Source organism: Cupressus sempervirens, chromosome 3, assembly GCF_028749045.1.
Source record: "Cupressus sempervirens isolate cs-2001-9-10 chromosome 3, ASM2874904v1, whole genome shotgun sequence".
NCBI lineage: Eukaryota > Viridiplantae > Streptophyta > Pinopsida > Cupressales > Cupressaceae > Cupressus > Cupressus sempervirens.
Genome location: NC_143120.1, coordinates 144,286,301 through 144,305,557, shown reverse-complemented (window position 1 = coordinate 144,305,557; position 19,257 = coordinate 144,286,301). Strand labels below are relative to the sequence as shown.

The window sequence follows — 19,257 nt, the reverse complement described above, 5'->3', positions numbered from 1 at the left end:
TACAATGAGAAGAGTGAATGATGATGAGAAACAAAGCAGGTCAATCCAATTTATGTATTTGTACACTATGAAGGAAAGAAAAAGCAATGGGAGGATGAAAGCACTAAATGGCTAATGAGATTTCTTCACTAATATTGACAACTGATAAAAGGATACTAGAATTAAAAGTAAATGGGGGAAATAACTTTCTTTGCACGTGGACTAATAAAACACAAATAGCTTTGTATGGGTACCAAAACTAAAAACCAGGAGATACCATTGACTAGAGGTTCCAATTGGATGTTGCTTTGCAAGGAAGAGGTTGCTTGAGGCACCCTACTCCTAACACTTTAGTTAAACTCAGTATTAGACTATCCATTAGGTCCTAAATTTTTCGGATCTAAGTTACTACAAATGTCACTGCTTGAACATAGCAAAAGGGGGAAAATGTTGTGTGAAAAGGGGCCTTAATCAAAACCCTAGTTGGGGTATCACTCTTCAAACACAAATGCCTTTGCATGTAAGAAAAACTTGTAATTGTAAAGTAAATATTAGATCTACTTTGTAAAATGTATATACCTCCATAAACTAATATTAAGATCCTAATGTTCATGCCTATGCTTGTATGTTTCTTGAATGTAGTTGTATGTCAAATAGTCAAGTGTGTTTTTGACAAATGCATAGATTGCCAATTACTCCTAAAAGTTCTCCATTTTTCTAATGCTTGATTGACTCTTGCCTTGAAGAATGGAGGGATGAATGAATGTAAATGGGCAATGGATTTTCTTTCTTGGTTGACTCTTGCCTTGAAGAATGGAGGGATGAATGAATGTAAATGGACAATGGATTTTCTTTCTTGGTTGACTCTTGCCTTGAAGAATGGAGGGATGAATGAATGTAAATAGACAAAGGATTTTATTGCTTGATTGAGGTCTCCTCAACTTAGCTATCATGGGAGAGAAGCTTGCTACAATGGAGGAGATTACCTTTAAAAACTATTTGGATGCTTAAAAATGCTTGAAGTCTTAATCTTGAATGCTTAGATGTGAAATTGTAGGAGAGCACTTGAATTCTTGATTGCTTGACTATAGTTCATTTAAATGAGTAGGTTTCTTTTATACCTCTCACAACATTTCAAAGCTCAAAAATCAGAGTTCAATAGAGATATTGAAATACCTCTAAACTAATGAGATGGGCCCCCAACCAAAGTTTGGGAAAGAAACTAATAGGTAGGGTGTGGCGACCTCTTCCAACTAAAAGTTGATAAAATTTAAATTGGGTATCAAGAAATTGGAAAAAAGTCTGAAATGTAGGCGGTATGGGATTTGGATCAAGCATAATGGACATGAAATCATAAGAGTGCCAATATGGGGCCCAATTGAGCATCTAATTATAGGTGCTTACACTTTAGGATTATATATTTAGCCCCCTCTTTAGTGAGAGTATGAGATTACCTCATGCTCGTGATGAAGCAGATCAACGCATTCGAATTTTTTTTAAATCAAGGTCAAGGAGACAAGCAAACACCAATCCCCCAAGTGACTAAGGTCCTCATATCCTATGAGTTGTGTAAAGAAAGCACATTGTTGCAAAAGATGGAATTGATAGTCTAGCAAGTCGTGTTATGCTAGTCAACTCATCAAAAAAGACAACCAAATGAAGCATAGTTCACTAGGGAAATCCGTAGTAAGAGGATTGGTTCTTAAGGATAGCATTATCCACAAAGGGATCTAGAAAAGAAGGATCAGTCCTAAGAAAACATAACCCCCAAAGGGAGCCATTGAATAATGAATAAGGCATTATAATGTAATGTAAAGGATCCTAAGGAAAGTATTGTCTTCTTAACCATCTGCATAAGTGATTGCATTGAATTATTGTGCATGTGTGTGCACAATGTGAAACAAGGAGAAGAGTGTATGGCCCCATGTTGAAGCAGTTGCAAATGCCTTTATAGGAGCAAGGGGTTTAACAAAGCATAGATGCACACACAAGAGACATTTCCACTAAAAGATGCCCCAAACCAAGGGAAATGAAACATATGGAAAAGAGAAAACAAAAAGGATCTACCAATTGGACATGGAGTATATGCCCAAACAAGGGACCTATGTGCAAGGGTCTTCAAGATGCTTTTGTATGTGTCTCTAATTAAGCATGTATCTAAGGATATATTGGGCAATATGTGAAAATTAAGGTCAATGACAACATTGAAAAGGTATATGCCACAACTTTTACCATGGTTTCTTTGCTATTGTATGGAATATCACTTAAGGGGCTATTGGTGTTGAAATCAACAAATAGGTTGGTAACAAGATTATCAAGAAGAGAATCAGTAGATGTTCATGCCCTATTCCAGTGCTCTAAAATTTGTATATATATCAACCATGGCAATGGAAATTGTAACATCTAACAAAAGTTTCCAACTAAATAGCTGAACCAAAGTTGGCGATAAGAAGAGATTCCAAGCAAAACTTAAACAAAATAAATAAGAATGAACAAACTGGAAATATTTTCAGTTGATGTTGAACACTGATTAACCTGGGACGCCCTTGCATCAATCGCCTAGTATCACAGCTTTGGTTAAAACATAATATCAACTTTGGTCATGCACCCTGGCTAGACCTCCAATTGTACCAGATCAAGACCAGTACCAGTTCGAACTGAATGAGTATTGGGGGCAACAAGGGCCAAACCTTGCAACTCTGATCCACAGTAGAACAATACATCTATCAATAGATTTTTAATAATGGAATTAAAGCTTTGGAATTCAAAGTATATCAAAGTGTGTTGAGCCAATTATGTCACCTAATTCTTTATCCTACTTTTGTTTCTTCAAAACTATAACATAGAAGAATCTATTGCACATTAAAAAAAATGCAGCCATACACATCCCAGAAGTAAATTTTAGTTTTATTGTAGATACTGTACTCAATGTCCAAATAAAGACATACATGAATATTAAATTGTATGTGTAATTGTCTGAATATCTATGCAACTCACAAATACTGAGAACTTCTAAACATAACTATCACCTTGGTGTGTAAAAGCATTCTCTTAGTTGCATGCAATTTCGCAGAAGAATTTCTAGAACAAAATAATGATGCTAGAATTACAAGTTTATTCAAGTTGGTACAAAATATATCTTACCAAAACGTTTTTTACATGTAAAATCCTACTGGAACTTATTAACACAATATGTACAAGCTCATCTAATTTGTAAGAAGATATATCTTGGAAATTACTGTCATTTAACATCTTCAACCACTGAACTATGACTTTCCATGCTGAATTTCTTCACCACAGGTACGACTTGTCAACATGCTGTATCATCTGTTTCTGAATTGCAGATAAAGCTGGGGAAAGCAGTACTTAAATCTCTGCAAAATAAAAACTTGTCATGAAGCACTTTTCAAAGGTCCAATTAAATGAGAATATCAATAGCAAAAGGTCCATTTTTAACAAGTTTCCTTTCATAAATATTAAAATTTTGCAGAAGTAAATGAAAGAGCACACAAAAAAAGATGACCTGAACCATCAAACTGATAGAACACAAACTCCTTAATGCCAAGCAAACTGGGTTTTGGTCAGGTTATAAGCTTATTCTTGAATTTTTTCATGTATGTCAAGTGGAATGAACCATTAGTCGATGGAATGTGGGTTGGTTAAGTAAAGAAAATAGGCTGTGTTAGATTCTCTGTAATTAGAAACATAGCATACTACTGAGATCTCTTTGAAAGCCCAGTGTCCCTTTTTGTGTACCTCAGTTTTCTTATCCACCACTTGATACATATAAGCCTTTATTTTCTCCAAGTTTTCTCTTGTGTACACCACTTGAATTATTCTATCTTCATTCCTGCAGAGATACCAATTTCTCATCTCATTATTCCACTTATAAATCATTAATAGTTTAAACTCTAGGTCTTTCATGCACCATAATTCAAACAGTTGTTGCGAGACACTTGAAAGAATATGGCATCAACAAAAACATCTAATCTTGGCCATTCTCACCCAACTAGTTCAAAGTAAATCATTTTCCATCTATAAACACGCCCATCCAACAGCATTCAATTTTCCTGGGTTAACGTTTTTGGAGGCCAGATTAACCTTCAAAATTCAAACTCCTCTTTTCAGAAGCTTAGACTAAAGAAACAGAGTAAAGTAATATTTATTGCATTCACCAAGCCAACAAGGTGAAATAACCTTGTGACCATCTCTTCAACAGTTAATCCAACCATTCACCAAAATTGAATGTTTTGCTCCAGGGGCTCAAATGAAATTCAGTATGAACTGTTGCTTTAGAGACTGCAGAAGACTCAATAGTGTAAATAGATGTAATGTCCCCATATTTTGCCAATCTGTGTAGTTGATTGAGTTAGCTCATCATAGCGACCCTTGTGAGCTGACATAGTGTTTTGGGGGTCACAGTTGATTATTTACTATTTTTAGTAAGTCTATTTTGGACAGTTGCTATTTTAGCAGCAGAGTGGATGACTTGGCAGTTGGTTGTCACCTGTGGTTGATCAGGTTTAAAATTACTTGAGCTCTTATTTATTTAATCATTGAGTTGCATTATTATAATAATGCTTATATTATTATAAATAATGACTTACAGAGATTTTTAAAAAAGCAAGTTCGAAAGTTTCTAGTGTTGATTTCTTTTGGGAAACTTCCACGTTTTTTGAAGTGTAAATTTATGAAAACTTTTGCCAACAAAAAAGCTTATAAATGAGAGCTCTTTTCATCGGAAAAAGACATGCTTGAATATATATATATATATTTTGCCTTTGTGACTTTTTGAGGTTCTGATTTCTTCGCCCTTGCGGTGGTATAAGGGTCTAAAGTTGAGTGGGTGTTTGGGTGTGAGGTTATCTTGGTGGATGCATAGAGAGCTCGGGAGGAGCTGATCATCCAGTTGAAGGCAGTACAGTGACACTTAGCTCAGTGTAACCAGGAGTTGGAAACAGAGAAAGCGGCACGGGTGGCTATCAAGCTCAGCTAAGGAGACAGTATTATGTTAGCAGAGGCTACAGATGCAACGTGGTTTGGAGACCAACTTGGTGCAAGCATGGGATGAATGTGAAAGTGATGTGACAGAAACAGATCTATCTTGTTGTAGTTAGTCAGTTAATGTATTTTTTTGTTAATTTGTCTCAAATATTTTGTAATTGTCGTCCGGAGACGACTTTTTCTTTTGGGGGGGGGGATGATGTTGTCAATAAAATGTATAGTGTAGCCGATGGGTAGAGTAGTATTCGAACGGGTGCGTGACGCTTGAGTCACCCCTTCGGAAAGGTATATGTACACGTCCGAGATGGACTTTGGAATCATCGTTGTAATCATTGTGATCATTGTAGTCATTGTATTCGGATTGCAATCAACAAGTGCATATATGAATAAAGTATTTGTTTTGCGTTATATCGTGTTATACATGTGTTAAGCTTTTTGCCCTGTATGGTAAACATTTGGCGCCATTGCCAGACGGACTTGGAATGAAGGATATGAAGATTAATGCCGAATTTTCTTAACAAGGATAGGAACAAGGTGAAAGATAAAGATGAACTACGTACAACACAAGAAGTTTTAATTTTAGCGCAGTAGGCAGAACGCAGGCGAGACTTCAGCAGATTGCCGAGGGGCACCGAAGGGGTGAAGAGGCACAGACGAAAGGAGTACACTCACCTAGTAGGCTAAGAAGTGCTGAGGAATTGCTGGAGGAGACTCAATAACGCTTAAATTTGGTGGAGGAAACAAGGGAAGAGTTCCTTAACCTGTATACGCCGAGGGGAAAGTGTCCGAACGGAAGGGAAGCAACTCACAAGGCTGGGAGTGCCGAGGGAGCACGAGCGTGGAGTGATCTCTTCGTTCCTGATACACTGGACGAACGGATACAGGCAGAGAATAGAACAACATCACTTGAAGACCTTTCACCAGACAACGCGATTATTGAAAACACGACTGTTATACAGAACAACGTGGGTGTGAAGAATAGCACGGGTGTAAAGAACAGTGCGGGTGTTCAGAACAGTGCAGGAGTGCAAAATAGCACAGAAGTTCAGAACAACGCGGGAGCTTAGAATAGCGCGGGTACACAAGTACCTCAGAATCAAAGGAAAGTAACGATGGCAGGTCCTAAAGAAAAATTACCCAAGTTTCACGATGATGGTTCAGCAGACCCTATCAGACATTGTAAAATGTGTGAAACCATATGGACAGCAAATGGTGTGACGAATGAGGATGATTGGGTAAGACAATTTCCAATGACCCTGCGGGGTGTCGCGATAGATTGGTTTTCCGACACTAGTCCTCAGAAACTCAATGCATGGGAGAATGTTAAAAAAGAATTTATAGTAGAATTGAGATTGCTCCGAGATGATAATGAAATAGTGGCAGAGATATATAGTACTAAACAGGGAAAGAATGAAACAATTCGGACCTATGCCAAACGATTGAAAGAACTGACTGGAAAGATGGAGAGTCAAACAGCGGATGGTTTGAAAAAATGGTGGTTTGTGGAGGGGCTACGGCTGGCTCTTAAGAAGAAGATGAAGATTGTACCACCGGCATTGTACACTAACGCGTATACTCGTGCCATGGATTTGGAAAGTGAACAAAAGACAAGTAAGAAGAAAAAGCATAAATCCTCTGATTCAGATGATTCATCCTCGGAAAGTAGCAGTAGCGATGAGGAGTTGAACAAGAAGGTGAAAGCATTACGGAAAGACATGCTTCAGATGATGAAAGAATTCAAGAATTTGAAAAAGAATCCGAACACAGTGAAGGGAGAACTATGGTGCGCATATTGCAAGGAGGATGGCCATACGAAGGGTTCATCCCCAAAGAAGCAGTTTTGTGATATATGCCAAGTAGCAGGACATTCCTTGAAGGAATGCCCGTTCAACTTGAAAGCAAAAGGACAACAGCAGGTGTTACTACTATAGGAAGCGTCCAATAACAACAATAACACGAGCAATGATGCCACTTCGGGTGGATATCACAATAATAATAGACGCGGAAGGGGTGGAAACAATAATAATAGCAACGGAGGTCGGAGTAGAATACAGTACAATGTGAGTGGACGGCCGATGATACGGTGTCGGGCATGCAATCTTTGGGGTCACTTAGCTAGGGATTGTCCTACGAAGGAGATGCCACAACTACTGTGTAGATGGTGTGGTCCAGGGGACCATGAAGATTCAAAATGTCCAAAGCAAGGCGTAAATTTATTAAGTATTGAAAAGTGTGATGAGAAGGTACTGGCTATCACACGGGAACAAGCGAGGAAAGAAAAATATCCGAATGCGGAAGAAGAGGAGAGGTTACAAAAAGCTTGAATGGAGATAGAAAAGCAGATGAAAGAAAAGAAGCTACAAGTGAAGGACACTGCCGAAACATCAAAAAGAAACTTGGCAGAACAAAGCATGGTGAAACAGATAATGCAAACGGAAGTGCTAATTAAATTAAACGACCTTCTCGTGATGCCACAGTTGCATACGACTATTATAAATATGATGCCATCCCTGAGGATGACGGAGGAAGCAAAGGATAGTAAGGAAACAACGACAGCAGCAACAGACCCGATGTTGTTGGCACTTACGATAGGTAGACACCCAGCAGTGGTGGAGATGGGCATTTTGGGCATTGTGTTGACGGATACAATAGTAGATGGAGGATCGGGGGTGAATGTGCTATCGGAAGATATTTGGAAAAAGCTTGGACAACCAACACTATGGCCGCCTACTTTCCAGTTACTCACAGCAGATCAACATGGGATAAAGCCGTTGGGAACCCTGATGACACAGCTGGTAACAATTGGGACACAACCCTTTTTACTGGATTTTGTGGTCATCCCACTGAAGAGAAGAGGGTACGATGCCATCTTGGGACGAGGGTGGCTGGTGCAAGCTAAGGTAAAGCATGATTGGAAAAAAAATACACTGTCCATGGAGAAAGGAGGAAGGAGATTCACAATTGATTTGCATACACAAATGGTAGGAGAAGAGGCAGTGTCATCGGACTCAGAAGGCGAAGGAGAGAGTGACGATGAAAGGAAAAAAAAGATGGAACCAAATGAAGAAGAGATGCTGAGATTAGAAGGCGGGTCAACTGATGACGACCTAGATTTTGTAAATGGATTGCTACACTGGCAAATGGAAGATTACGAGGTTTTTCCAAGCTGCAATGTCTTGAGCGTCGAAGCAGGCAATGAGTTCCCGACGGAGTACAGTGAACTGAAGGTGGATGAAACACTAGCCCATACGTTCAATAAAGATAACTCGATGAAGTATGAAGAGCCGATTGTGAAAACAATGAACTTGGGTGATGAGGAAAATCCGAAAAACATCCTCGTAGGAGATGATTGGAACCCAGTGTTGAAGGCGACAACATTCAAAATATTTATAGAGTACAAGGATGTTTTTGCTTGGACATATAAGGACTTAAAAGGAGTGCCATCAGAGCTATGTGTCCACCGGATACCATTAATCGAAGGTGCGGTACCCGTACGAAAGTGGTCGTACTGAAGGAATAAGAACTATGCAGCATGGGCCATGAAAGTTGCACAAAACAAGTGGAAGGGATGGCGTCAGAAGCATTTAAAATTAAACAACTTTCAACTGAGCCAGTTAGTATTGAAGTATAACGGATGGAATGAAATCAGACCTAGGAAGTTCAAAGTAAAATGAGTCAGACCATACAAGATACGGGAAGTTGGATATAACGGCGCAATTAAGCTATGGACACTGGACAGAAAGGAAATACCAGATGCAGTAAATGGATCGAAGTTAAAGATATACCATGAAAGAAATGATCCCCCGCCGGCAAACAGTTGAGGAAAGAAAAGAAACATCTGTAAATAATGTATATATGTATAATAAGTAATAAAATATTGAAGTCGAATATAGCTATAGTTTAAAAGTATGAAGTAGTAAAATAATAAAAAATGGATCAAGAAGCAAATGTATTAAAAGGACGAGAATTTTAAAATTTTAAAAGTACTTGGGAACAAAAGTCTACCAAGATATGCAAGCAATAACTCAAAAAAAATCATAATTGAAGGAATTTAAAGACCGTACGGCCGAGTAGAAGTATTGAACAAGAATGTAATACCGTACGGACTTAAGGAGCTGATAAATTAAAAACTCCGTATGGTTAGAAGAAAGGGGATAATTTGGAGCCCATACAAAAAGCACAGAGAGGGATAAAGTGAAGTGTACGGCTAGAAAAAGAACATAGGAGGAAAAATTGAAGCCGTACGGCCAGGGGAAGGTTGGAAGCAATAAAAATAGTACATTATTGAAGAATAGATTAGCCGTACGTTTAAAGGTATGTGGAAAAAGGAAGCCATACGGTGCCAGTAAGAGAGCACAGAGCAAAGCTACCGTACAGAATAAAATGATTGAAGTTTGACAAAGACAGGTAACTGGGGACCGTATGGCTTGGGAAAGAGCAAGAGAGATTGTGAAGGAAGACCATACGACTAGATGAAGGGAACCCATACGAAAAAAAAAATCCATGTCACCGTACGGCCAGTAAATACAAATGTACGGCCGGCTGAGGAAGAGCATAAGATAAGTATTAAAGAGGCAGAGACAGAAAACTGAGCGGGATTGAGAGACATAAAGACAAGCCCGTACAGAATTGGAGACTACGAAAAATTGAAGAGAAGGGAGAAGGATCGTACAACATACGGTAGGAGAGTGCCTAGAATTGGCTGTACAGTGTGCAAATACTATGAACTTGGAAGCCGTACGTTGGAGAAGGAGAAGTGGGAACATCTTCAATACAGGAAGGGAGCCATTCTGCATGGTAGGAACGGGAGAGGGGGAAGAAGATTGCAGTACACCGGTAGATGCAGAAGAAGGGTGACGGGAGGTTTTCTAAAAAAAAAAAAATGACGACAAATTGAAATAGTTCGGAATGAGTAATGCATGATGCCAAAGGGAAGGGTCGACATAAGCAGTTGCCAGAAAGAGTGTTGAATCGAAAGAAAATGACAAAAATAGTGTGTTCCATGCAATTTTGTGTGGGTTTCAGAGTGCTAATTTGGTCTTGGCGGCAAGGTGCGCTGCCTCTCGACCTTGTTGGAGATTGCCCCCTAGACCCCTAGTCGTTGCGGATTATCAGTCGTGGGAAGTATGACTAGTTGATGAGACCTGGAGCTACTGCTATAGGCATGAATGTCTGTGTGTCAGAGGTGGCATTCGGAGTAGGTGTTTGGACGTGAGGCCGTCTTGGTGGATGCATAGAGAGCTCGAGAGGAGCTAATCATCCAGTTGAAGCCAGTACGGCAACACTTGGCTCAGTGTAACTAGGAATTGGAAACAAAGAAAGCGGCATGGGTCGCTATCAAGGTCAGCTAAGGAGACAGTATTGTGTTAGCAGAGGCTATAGATGCAACGTGGTTTGGAGACCAGTTTGGTGCAGGCATGGGATGAATGTGAAAGTGATGTGATAGAAACAGATCTATCTTGTTGTAGTTAGTCAGTTAATGTATTTTGTTGTTAATTTGTCTCGTATTTTGTAATTGTCGTCCGGAGATGACTTTTTCTTTTGGGGGAGATGATGTCGGTAAAATGTATAGTGTAGCCGACGGGTAGAGTAGTATCCGAACGGGCGCGTGACGCTTGAGTCACCCCTTCGGAAAGGTATATGTACACGTCCGAGATGGAGTTTGGAATTATCGTTGTAATCATTATGATCATTGTAGTCATTGTATTCAGATTGTAACCAAAAAGTGCATATATGAATAAAGTATCTGTTCTGCATTATATCGTGTTATACATGTGTTAAGCTTTTTACCCTGTATAGTAAACAGTGGGCAAGTTACTGCTGAAGTATAGTGATTTGTGATATTCTGATTATTTATTATATCTCCCTAACTATGTTTCCTGTGGTTGGGAGTTATTGTCTTGCTAAAAGAGATAAATCTGAAAGTAGTTTAAGAATTCCATTTGCAAATAGATTTGTTCTTTTCTCCCTACTGTATCCTTGTGGCTAAGGGAAGATTGGCTGAGGATGTCTCCAATTGTGGTGATCAGAATTGACTAGCATTTGCAAATGCTGATTGTGGAGGACGATATTGATTCTGAAGATTGCATATTATAATAGCATTTTATTGAACTCGGACTTGTGACATTTATGGGCAGCGAGCTTCATTATAGGCAGTGCGGATTCTGATTTATACACTTGCATTAACCTTGAGAGTTGCTGGTGCCATTGTATATGGCCTGCAAACTGTTCATGATATCCTACGTTTTATATTAGAGGGGTAGCAATCATTTGCTAGAGCCGGCAGTCATTTGCTATGGCCTGTGAGCTTTGGGGAGGGGTTTGCTTCAAATCCTTGTGACTTGCGATTCAATATGGAGGTGTTGAAGAGAATTCCCAAATTGCTACGTGGGACTTCCTAACTGCTCACATTAGGTTTCTTTTCACTGGGAAGAATTAAATTTATATTTCTTTGCAACTTAGTTGGAATAAATCAATCGTAAAGGATTCTGGAAATTAATGTAATCAGTTGTGTTCAATGCAAGTATATCATTTAGTTACAGTTTGATTGTCTATATTTTCATTTTAAAGTTCTTGAAGTTGCTGATTTATATTTACAAAGGAAAAAATAAATACAATAATTAGTAAACTTTGAGGAAATTGCAAAAACAATAAGTTGTGCAAATTGGAAGCCAATTCAGGTTTTTACAATGGTATTAGAGAGGTTTCCTGCCAGTTTGTGACAATTGGGCTCTGAATCAAATGATAAGTGGTTAGTACTCGGTTGGAATTGCATTTAGTATTTGATCCATTTTTGTCTATTTAGTATCATGGCTGATGATAGGAGATTTGTGCTGGGTATGCACTACACCCGAAGAGAACGTACTTCTCCACCTAGGGAAGGTGAACCTGAGATACAGTTTGGTTGTGTTAGGAGTCTGGGTGGTTCAGGCGGTCCGGAGTTAGAGATGCTGATGTTGATAGAGAGGCTATGGAAACATTTAGGAACCTAGCTGCCGGACAACAACAGATGACAGTTGTACTGCAACAGTTGTCTAATACTCTATAATAGATAGCACTTCCTCGAGGACGAAGCAGGGAGAGAGCTCAAGATGTTTCTGTTGGTTCTCATAGATCTCGAGTTGAGGATAGAACTCGAGATTGTGATAGGTACAAAGATGCAGATCAAGTTTGAGTTGAGGATCATGGTGGATTAGCTGACAGAGCTGACATACATACTAGCACTCATGATAGGCTGCAGAGTCCCACGTTTCTGAGACCTGAGGTGGATGCAGTCAGTATTGAGTCTGAGGTTCCTTTTGCTGATGATGTTTAGGCACACTTTACAGATGAGATGCTTTACCACAAGCTATTAAAGATCATTTGAGTTTTGATAGGTTGCTGACTTAGAAATGGGAGCATTTCAGAGCGAGGTCAAGAACTAAGAGACATCGACCTCAACAAACTAAGTTACAACAAGTTGACAATAAGATGATGTTGGAGCACTTTGATGGTACTGGGAGCATTACAACTCGAGCGTGGATTCATAAGCTCGAATACATATTTGGTTTTGCATCCTATGTCTGAAGTGGACGCTATTAGATTTGGAGTGTTGCATCTGGACGGAGCTGCCCATAACTGGTGGTACCATGGGTTGGTTTCTTTGCGACATGATCAAATCACTTCCTACCAGGAGTTCGTGGATTGCTTGATTGAGAGATTTGATAGGAAGGATCCGGAGGTGTACTTCTATGAGTTGGCTCAACTGAAGCAGTCTAGTGGATTGGAGAGCTACATCAGTGAGTTCCAGAGGCTTTCAGTCATGGTTTATGATATTTCGGAGCGCAGACAAGTGATGTTATTCATGAAGGGATTGACTGAGCCACTCCGTGGATGGGTGAAGTCATTGGACCCATCTTCTCTACAGTTAGCGATGAGGAAGGTGCGTGACTTGGAGTCCTCTTCTCGAAGTAAGGTTGCTTTGAAATCTTTTGCTCTTCTGCCTAATGATGAGGAGTCCTCACCAGTTGTTGAGGGGAGATCTAATAACACTTCTAGAGAGGATTTGAGGAGGTGTCAGCTTTGATTTTGGTGCAAGGGGCCTTCCTCTAAAGTTCATACTTGTGCATCAAGTCCAAAGGGTTTGGGAAATCATGGTATGTGGGTTTATACTGATATGATTGAGGATGAGTCATCACAACAACATGAGGATGTCGATGAAGATGATCATATTGATGATAGAGTTTATACTGTGATGAGTATTTATAATTTGGAATTTGACTCACATGTTCAAAATTTGCACCTGGTTCAAAGTTGGCCTGAGCCTAAGTTGGATTGTTTGCAGGATGATTGGGTAGGAATAATGAAGGAGAGTGTGTTCAGATTTCCTATGAATTCGCCAGTTAGTGATTTTCCAAATTTCACATCATTAGTACAGATCTTCAGTGCCATGTTGTAGGTTATGTTATGGGTCCTGATGATGGCATTGGCTTTCACTTGGTTTAGTGAGGACGGGGACATCACTTGCTTCTTGTGGGATCCCGATGGAGGTTTTTGTTTCATACTAGATTGCTTGAGGACAAGTAATTTAGGGAAGGGAGGATTGTAATGTCCCTGTTTTTGGTCAATCTGTGTAGTTGATTGAGTTAGCTCATCATAGCGACCCTCGTGAGATGACAGGGTGTTTTGGGGGTCTTAGTTGATTACTTACTATTTTTAGTAAGTCTATCTTGAGCAGTTGCTATTTTAGCAGCATAGTGGATGACTTGGCAGTTGGTCGTCACCTGTGGTTGATCAGGTTTAAAATTACTTGAGCTCCTATTTATTTAATCATTGAGTTGCATTATTATAATAATGTTTATATTATTATAAATAATGACTTAAAGAGATATTTCTAAAAAAGAAAGTTGGAAAGTTTCTAGTGTTGAGTTCTTTTGGGAAACTTCCACGTTTTCTGAAGTGGAATTTTATGAAAACTTTTGCCAACGAAAAAGCTTATAAATGAGAACTCTTTTTATCGGGCAAATACATGCTTGAATATATATTTGTTTTTGTTGCCTTTGTGGCTTTCTGAGGTTCTGATTTCTTTGCCCTTGCTGTGGTATAAGGGTCTGAAGCTGAGTGGGCAATTCACTGCTGAGGTATAGTGGTCTGTGATATTCAGAATATTTATTATATCTCCCTAACTGTGTTTCCTGTGGGTGTGAGTTATTGTCTTCCTGAAAGAGCAAATTGTGAAAGTGATTTAAGAATTTCATTTGCAAATAGATTTGTTCTTTTCTCCCTACTGTATCCCTGTAGCTAAGGGGAGATTGGTTGTGGACATCTCCAACTGTGGTGATCGGAATTGACTAGCATTTGCAAATGCTGATTGTGGAGGACTATATTGATTCTGATGATTGCATATTGTGGCAGCGTTTTATTGAACTTGGAATTTTGACATTTATGGGCAGCGAGCTTCATTATAGGCAGTGCGGATTCTGATTTATACACCTGCATTAACCTTGAGAGTTGCTGGTGCCATTGTATATGGCCTGCAAACTGTTCATGATATCACAATCATTTGCTGTGGCCTGCGAGCTCTGGGGAGGGGTTTGCTTCAGATCCTTGTGACTTATGATTCAATATGGAGGTGTTGAAGAGAATTCGCAAACTGCTGTGTGGGACTTCCTAACTGCTTGCATCAGGTTTCTTTTCCTTGGGAAGAATTAAATTTATATTTCTTCGCAACTTAGTTGGAATAAATCCATCGTAGAGGATTCTGGAAAATAATGTAATCAGTTGTGTTCAATGCAAGTATATCATTCAGTTACAGTCTGATTGTCTATATTTTCATTTTAAAGTTCTTGAAGTTGCTGATTTATATTTACAAAGGAAAAAACAAATACAATAATCAGTAAACTTTGAGGAAATTGCAAAAACAATAAGTTGTGCAAATTGGAAGCCAGTTCGGGTTTTTACAATAGATAATGCAGTGGACTGTTTTTAGTTTTGTATATTGAATATTATAATAGTGAGATCCTAGCTGCGACTACAGGTGTCCCATTTAAACAAAAACTTTATTTCTGCAGTTTTGTGAATATTATTTTTCGATGTCTCTCATATCTGTAGTTTCTGAGCCTCCCATCAATTCTCTGTTACTTCTCTTTAAGCTCTATGAAGAGGTCTGGAGTGCAGTATTTTGTTGCTTCCCATGTGATCCTGCATTCGATTTATCATATTTTATAGTACAAACTTGAAACATAAAGACTGCGTTTAAGCTGTATCTTACTGTGCATGTTTTGGCTTGGGTTATTCTTTCAACATTTAACTGAATCAATTTTAACTATGTTACGATATTTCAAGTTTGGAACTTTGGGGTCAATGATGTGTTTCTGCTGTCTCCAAAGGAAAAATAAATTCTGGCTAAAGAAAAGCATCTTGCATGGCATGCTCAATGCCAAAGATTTACATGGATTTTATCAGCTAGTTACTTTAACAAGATGTCTGGCTTTTGTAAGAATTGCATGGATTACATTAGTAAGACTGTGTCAGTTTGATTTTACTTATCTTTTCTAAAATTCTTTAAGAATATTTGGAGAAACAATCTTTCTTGCTTTAAAAGTTCAACCCATTGCTATCCTGTGTAATTATGGATGGATAACAGTTTATTTAATCAAATCTTGCAAAAGGCTTGAGAACTTTGTTGGGAGAACTGGTGCTACTATTAGTCTTTCAAGATTTCAGTAAATGTTCCTTTAGTCATGCTGCTCTTGGAGATAGTAAGCCTAAGCTGGCATAGTCCAAGAGCATGGGGGTATATTCAGATAGTAATTTTTCTCATAAACCATAAAAATTCACTTTCATCCCTTCCGGTTTATTTGTTTCTCGCACTGAAACACAATTCTATTTTTTGTTAGTGTCAAAAATTTAGAAAATTTAAGTTGTTCATTTTGCGCTTACACTTTGTAATATAGCACTATCACTCAGCCCACTCCCACATCATGGAAAATAAAATTCTTCATAATTTTTGTGACTTATGATCTTATTTTATTTCAATTGCCTTAAGCAAGAACAATTAAATATCACCACAAAAAAATGTTTTATCATTACCTCAAGTAGGGAAGAGTCATATTCTTCAATATGGCTGGATTTTGCATTGCAAATTCCTTCCATTCTTCCAGATCAATTTTACCGTCACAATTTGTATCTACGAAAGAAAATGTCTGCATTTGAAAATGAATAAAGGATTCCAAATATATCAGATGTATTAATTTATAAGTAAAGAATGTTCCAATAATCACAACCTAGTCCACATAGTCCTCCACCTTGTCCACAATAGATTCAACTACTTCTTCACTAAGGTCCATCTCTGATTCAGACATGAGAGCTGTAACCATCTGTTTCAACTGTCATAAACAGAAAACACAGGATGTCAAACAATTTAATCGTTCCCATATCAATTTTATAATGTGACTAGTAAGATACTTAAATTTCCAAACTGAAAAGCTAAACACCGGCAAGCATCTGAGCCAACTGATACTAATGCTTAGTTCCTCATGGGCAATAAAAATACTTAAAGAGCATTGAACTTTATAGTTATACAACTACTTCAAAAGATCTACTAGAATCCAAACAATGGAAGATCAAAAGTCACCGCTTAGAATACAATCTTAGATGTCACTTTGGACATTTGAACTTGATTCTTTACAATGATAACCCAATACTTTAGCTATTTGTTCATGACCTCTTGGACTGACAGGTAAGCTATTTGTATACCTTAAGGAAAAGAAAACTCTATACCAAAAAAATGGACCTCTGATCAGTGAATGTGTTGTTCTCATGTTAACTCAAAGGCCTGGGTGAATAAGAATTTTTAATTAATGAAATAAACCTATTGCTAGATAGAATTATACAGATAAACATGCCTTTCAAAAGATACATAGATTCAAAAATATGTTTCAACCACAACTACAGCCTCTCATGTCCCCTGTCTTGGTGAGCAGAAAAGATATAATTTCATCAATTAAATAATGTTGTCTTAAAATTGCCATTTTTTAGCAACTTGCATTTAATTTAATATTTTTATGAATATTTTGATGACTTTAGCTGGAAGACCAAAAATAAAAAGATAATATAAAGTCAATTTGTGTACGGAAACAATTATTACAACATGAGGCATTCTTAATTAGTTCTTACAGCCACAACACAGTGGAAAGGTTCTGTGTAAACAACAACTCTTCAGTTATGAGATTGATATCCTCAGTGACAGATTGATGGTTGTGAAACCCTCCATCTTCCAATTGTGACTGTCAGTTAAATCATCATGCTTTGTATTTTTGTAATGCCTACCATTACATTTATGCAGCATTTGCCAATTCCATTATGACTTTAAAAGCACCAAGAAATGTCATTTCTGTTGGAGATGTTTCCCCGTCTGCTGCTCTGGTCTTCTGTTCAGACAATGTCTTTAATGTGTAGAATGTCGATCTGAATCTGTGCATGATCTCTTTACCAGATATTTGCAAACAGAAGAGTTCTAAGAAAATAACAGCTCTTCTAAGTAATCTGGAATGACCTTTTCTATTCATTGCTAAAATCTTTCATACAATATGCAGAGACAACAGCTTAAAATAGCTCGTGTTGCTGCAGCAGGCATCAATGATGGGTCTGACATCTGCAGAACTAAAAGGACTGATTACATCAGCGGTTATGATTCTATTCCTGCAATTTCATTTCTGAAGGTAAGTCTTATGCCACAAGCAGTGTCTGGGAATGCTATTCATTTTCATCCTAATACAACGAATCCAAATTCGCTAAGAACATTTCAATCTCCTCCACCAAATACATCTAGCTCAAGAACCCCTAGTCTTTTTGGCTTCTGCATTGGGGGAGCAATCATTGAAACTTTTTGAGCAATCTTAGCCACATGAATAGGAGTTGATTGGTGCATATTTACAAAAATATGAACGAGAAGAATGCAAAGCATCCTTTATACCAAGCACCAATAAATGGATCCATGTTCTAGATTACCACCAACTAATGATCCTTTGCTGAGCCATCCAAAAACTGGATTATGGCATCCTTGCATTATAGATAGCTGTGAAGTGTTAAGCCATCCAAATGGATTTTTATGGGCGGTTGAAGGAAAGAAAGACAAAATTAAATAAATTTCATTATTTGCAGTGCACAGAATAGGATAAATTTGTGCTAATACATCTCCTACATGCTTTTCTATAGCATGAGATGCAAGTCGTTAGGAGCTTTGGAATGATGTTTCTCTGAAAACAGAGTCCATTCTAATATAGGCGTCGCAAGGAAGGTCGACAAACATAGGCCTGCATTTTGAGAAGATCTGGGTTTCACCCATCACGTGGTGGATTGGGTCCCTTACTGTAATATTCTTTATTCCATTGACTTTCTTATTTATGAGAGGCATAGTTGCAGATGCGATCTACTGTTAGATTTGTCTACAGTATATCACTGGTTTTCAGGTTCTCCTACTGAACCCTTTTGAGTACTTCTGAAGAGCACCTACATCTGTCATAATACAGATATGCTGCTAATAGAATATAAATGCATGCATCCTGTGTCTATATTAAAAAAACAAGTAACTAAAGGATTTTGCATTTATATTATGTACAACATAAGAAGGTTTATTATTAAAAATTACTAACAAATAAATATTTATATTGACTAGGAACTTTAGTCAAAAGCTAGATCCAACTGTTTTCAAATGTATTATGCAAAACACTGTGCCAACTGCAAGTTGCCCTGTTTTTTTCTGAGACCTTAAGCTGTTCCTCATTTGCCTCCTCTTTGATCTCCGTGTTCGCCTCTTTGATCTTCTTGGCTGCTACACTTTTCTTCAGCTCGCTTGAGGTTCCTGCGTGTATTTCTTGTCCATTAGTGTGCTGAATGGGAGGTGTGTCAACTGGACAAGTTCCCCCCGAAACTGCTGCCACCTCCATTATGCAAGGCCTTGAGCATGATCTGTCCTCCATGCATCAAAATGCAATCCTAAGGGCACTTCTTTAACAAATTAAATATAAAAAATGATGTTACCTAATTTTGATAATAATGGTGAATTAATTTTCATATTAGGCAAAAAAGTTATGTTAATATTTTTTAGGAATATTTTAAGTACTGTTCAGTAACAAAAATTTCTAGGGTCTCAAGTTTGAACCATATTGCTAAGTGTGATTTGACTGTAGGTGAATCTGTGAGAATGATTTGATAGAAAGAAGTAGGAGAATGTAGTTGATAATATCTTCTATGTTCTTTTTTTATTCTCATTTTAGTTGTTTTTCATTGTAA

The 19,257-nt window shown here is 38.1% G+C and overlaps 1 protein-coding gene across 8 annotated transcripts in view; it reads right to left on the bottom strand.

Moving 5' to 3' along the window:
* Positions 1-2,872: 2,872 nt before the first annotated feature.
* Positions 2,873-19,257, bottom strand: part of LOC149565160 (calcineurin B-like protein 4) — a 214,487-nt gene continuing 198,102 nt past the window's right edge. For 5 of the 8 annotated variants that reach the window (XM_089818707.1, XM_089818706.1, XM_089818705.1 and 2 more), the window contains 4 exons: positions 16,269-16,349; positions 16,054-16,166; positions 3,736-3,829; positions 2,873-3,353 (listed from right to left, as the gene is read on the bottom strand). In XM_089818707.1, coding sequence (XP_089674833.1) covers positions 3,303-3,353; positions 3,736-3,829; positions 16,054-16,166; positions 16,269-16,349 — 339 coding nt within the window. In that variant the 3' untranslated portion in view covers positions 2,873-3,302. Of the gene's footprint in view, positions 3,354-3,735; positions 3,830-16,049; positions 16,167-16,247; positions 16,350-19,257 lie in introns of those variants that run through there. The other 3 variants (XM_089818708.1, XM_089818709.1, XM_089818711.1) reach the window with 3 other exon arrangements.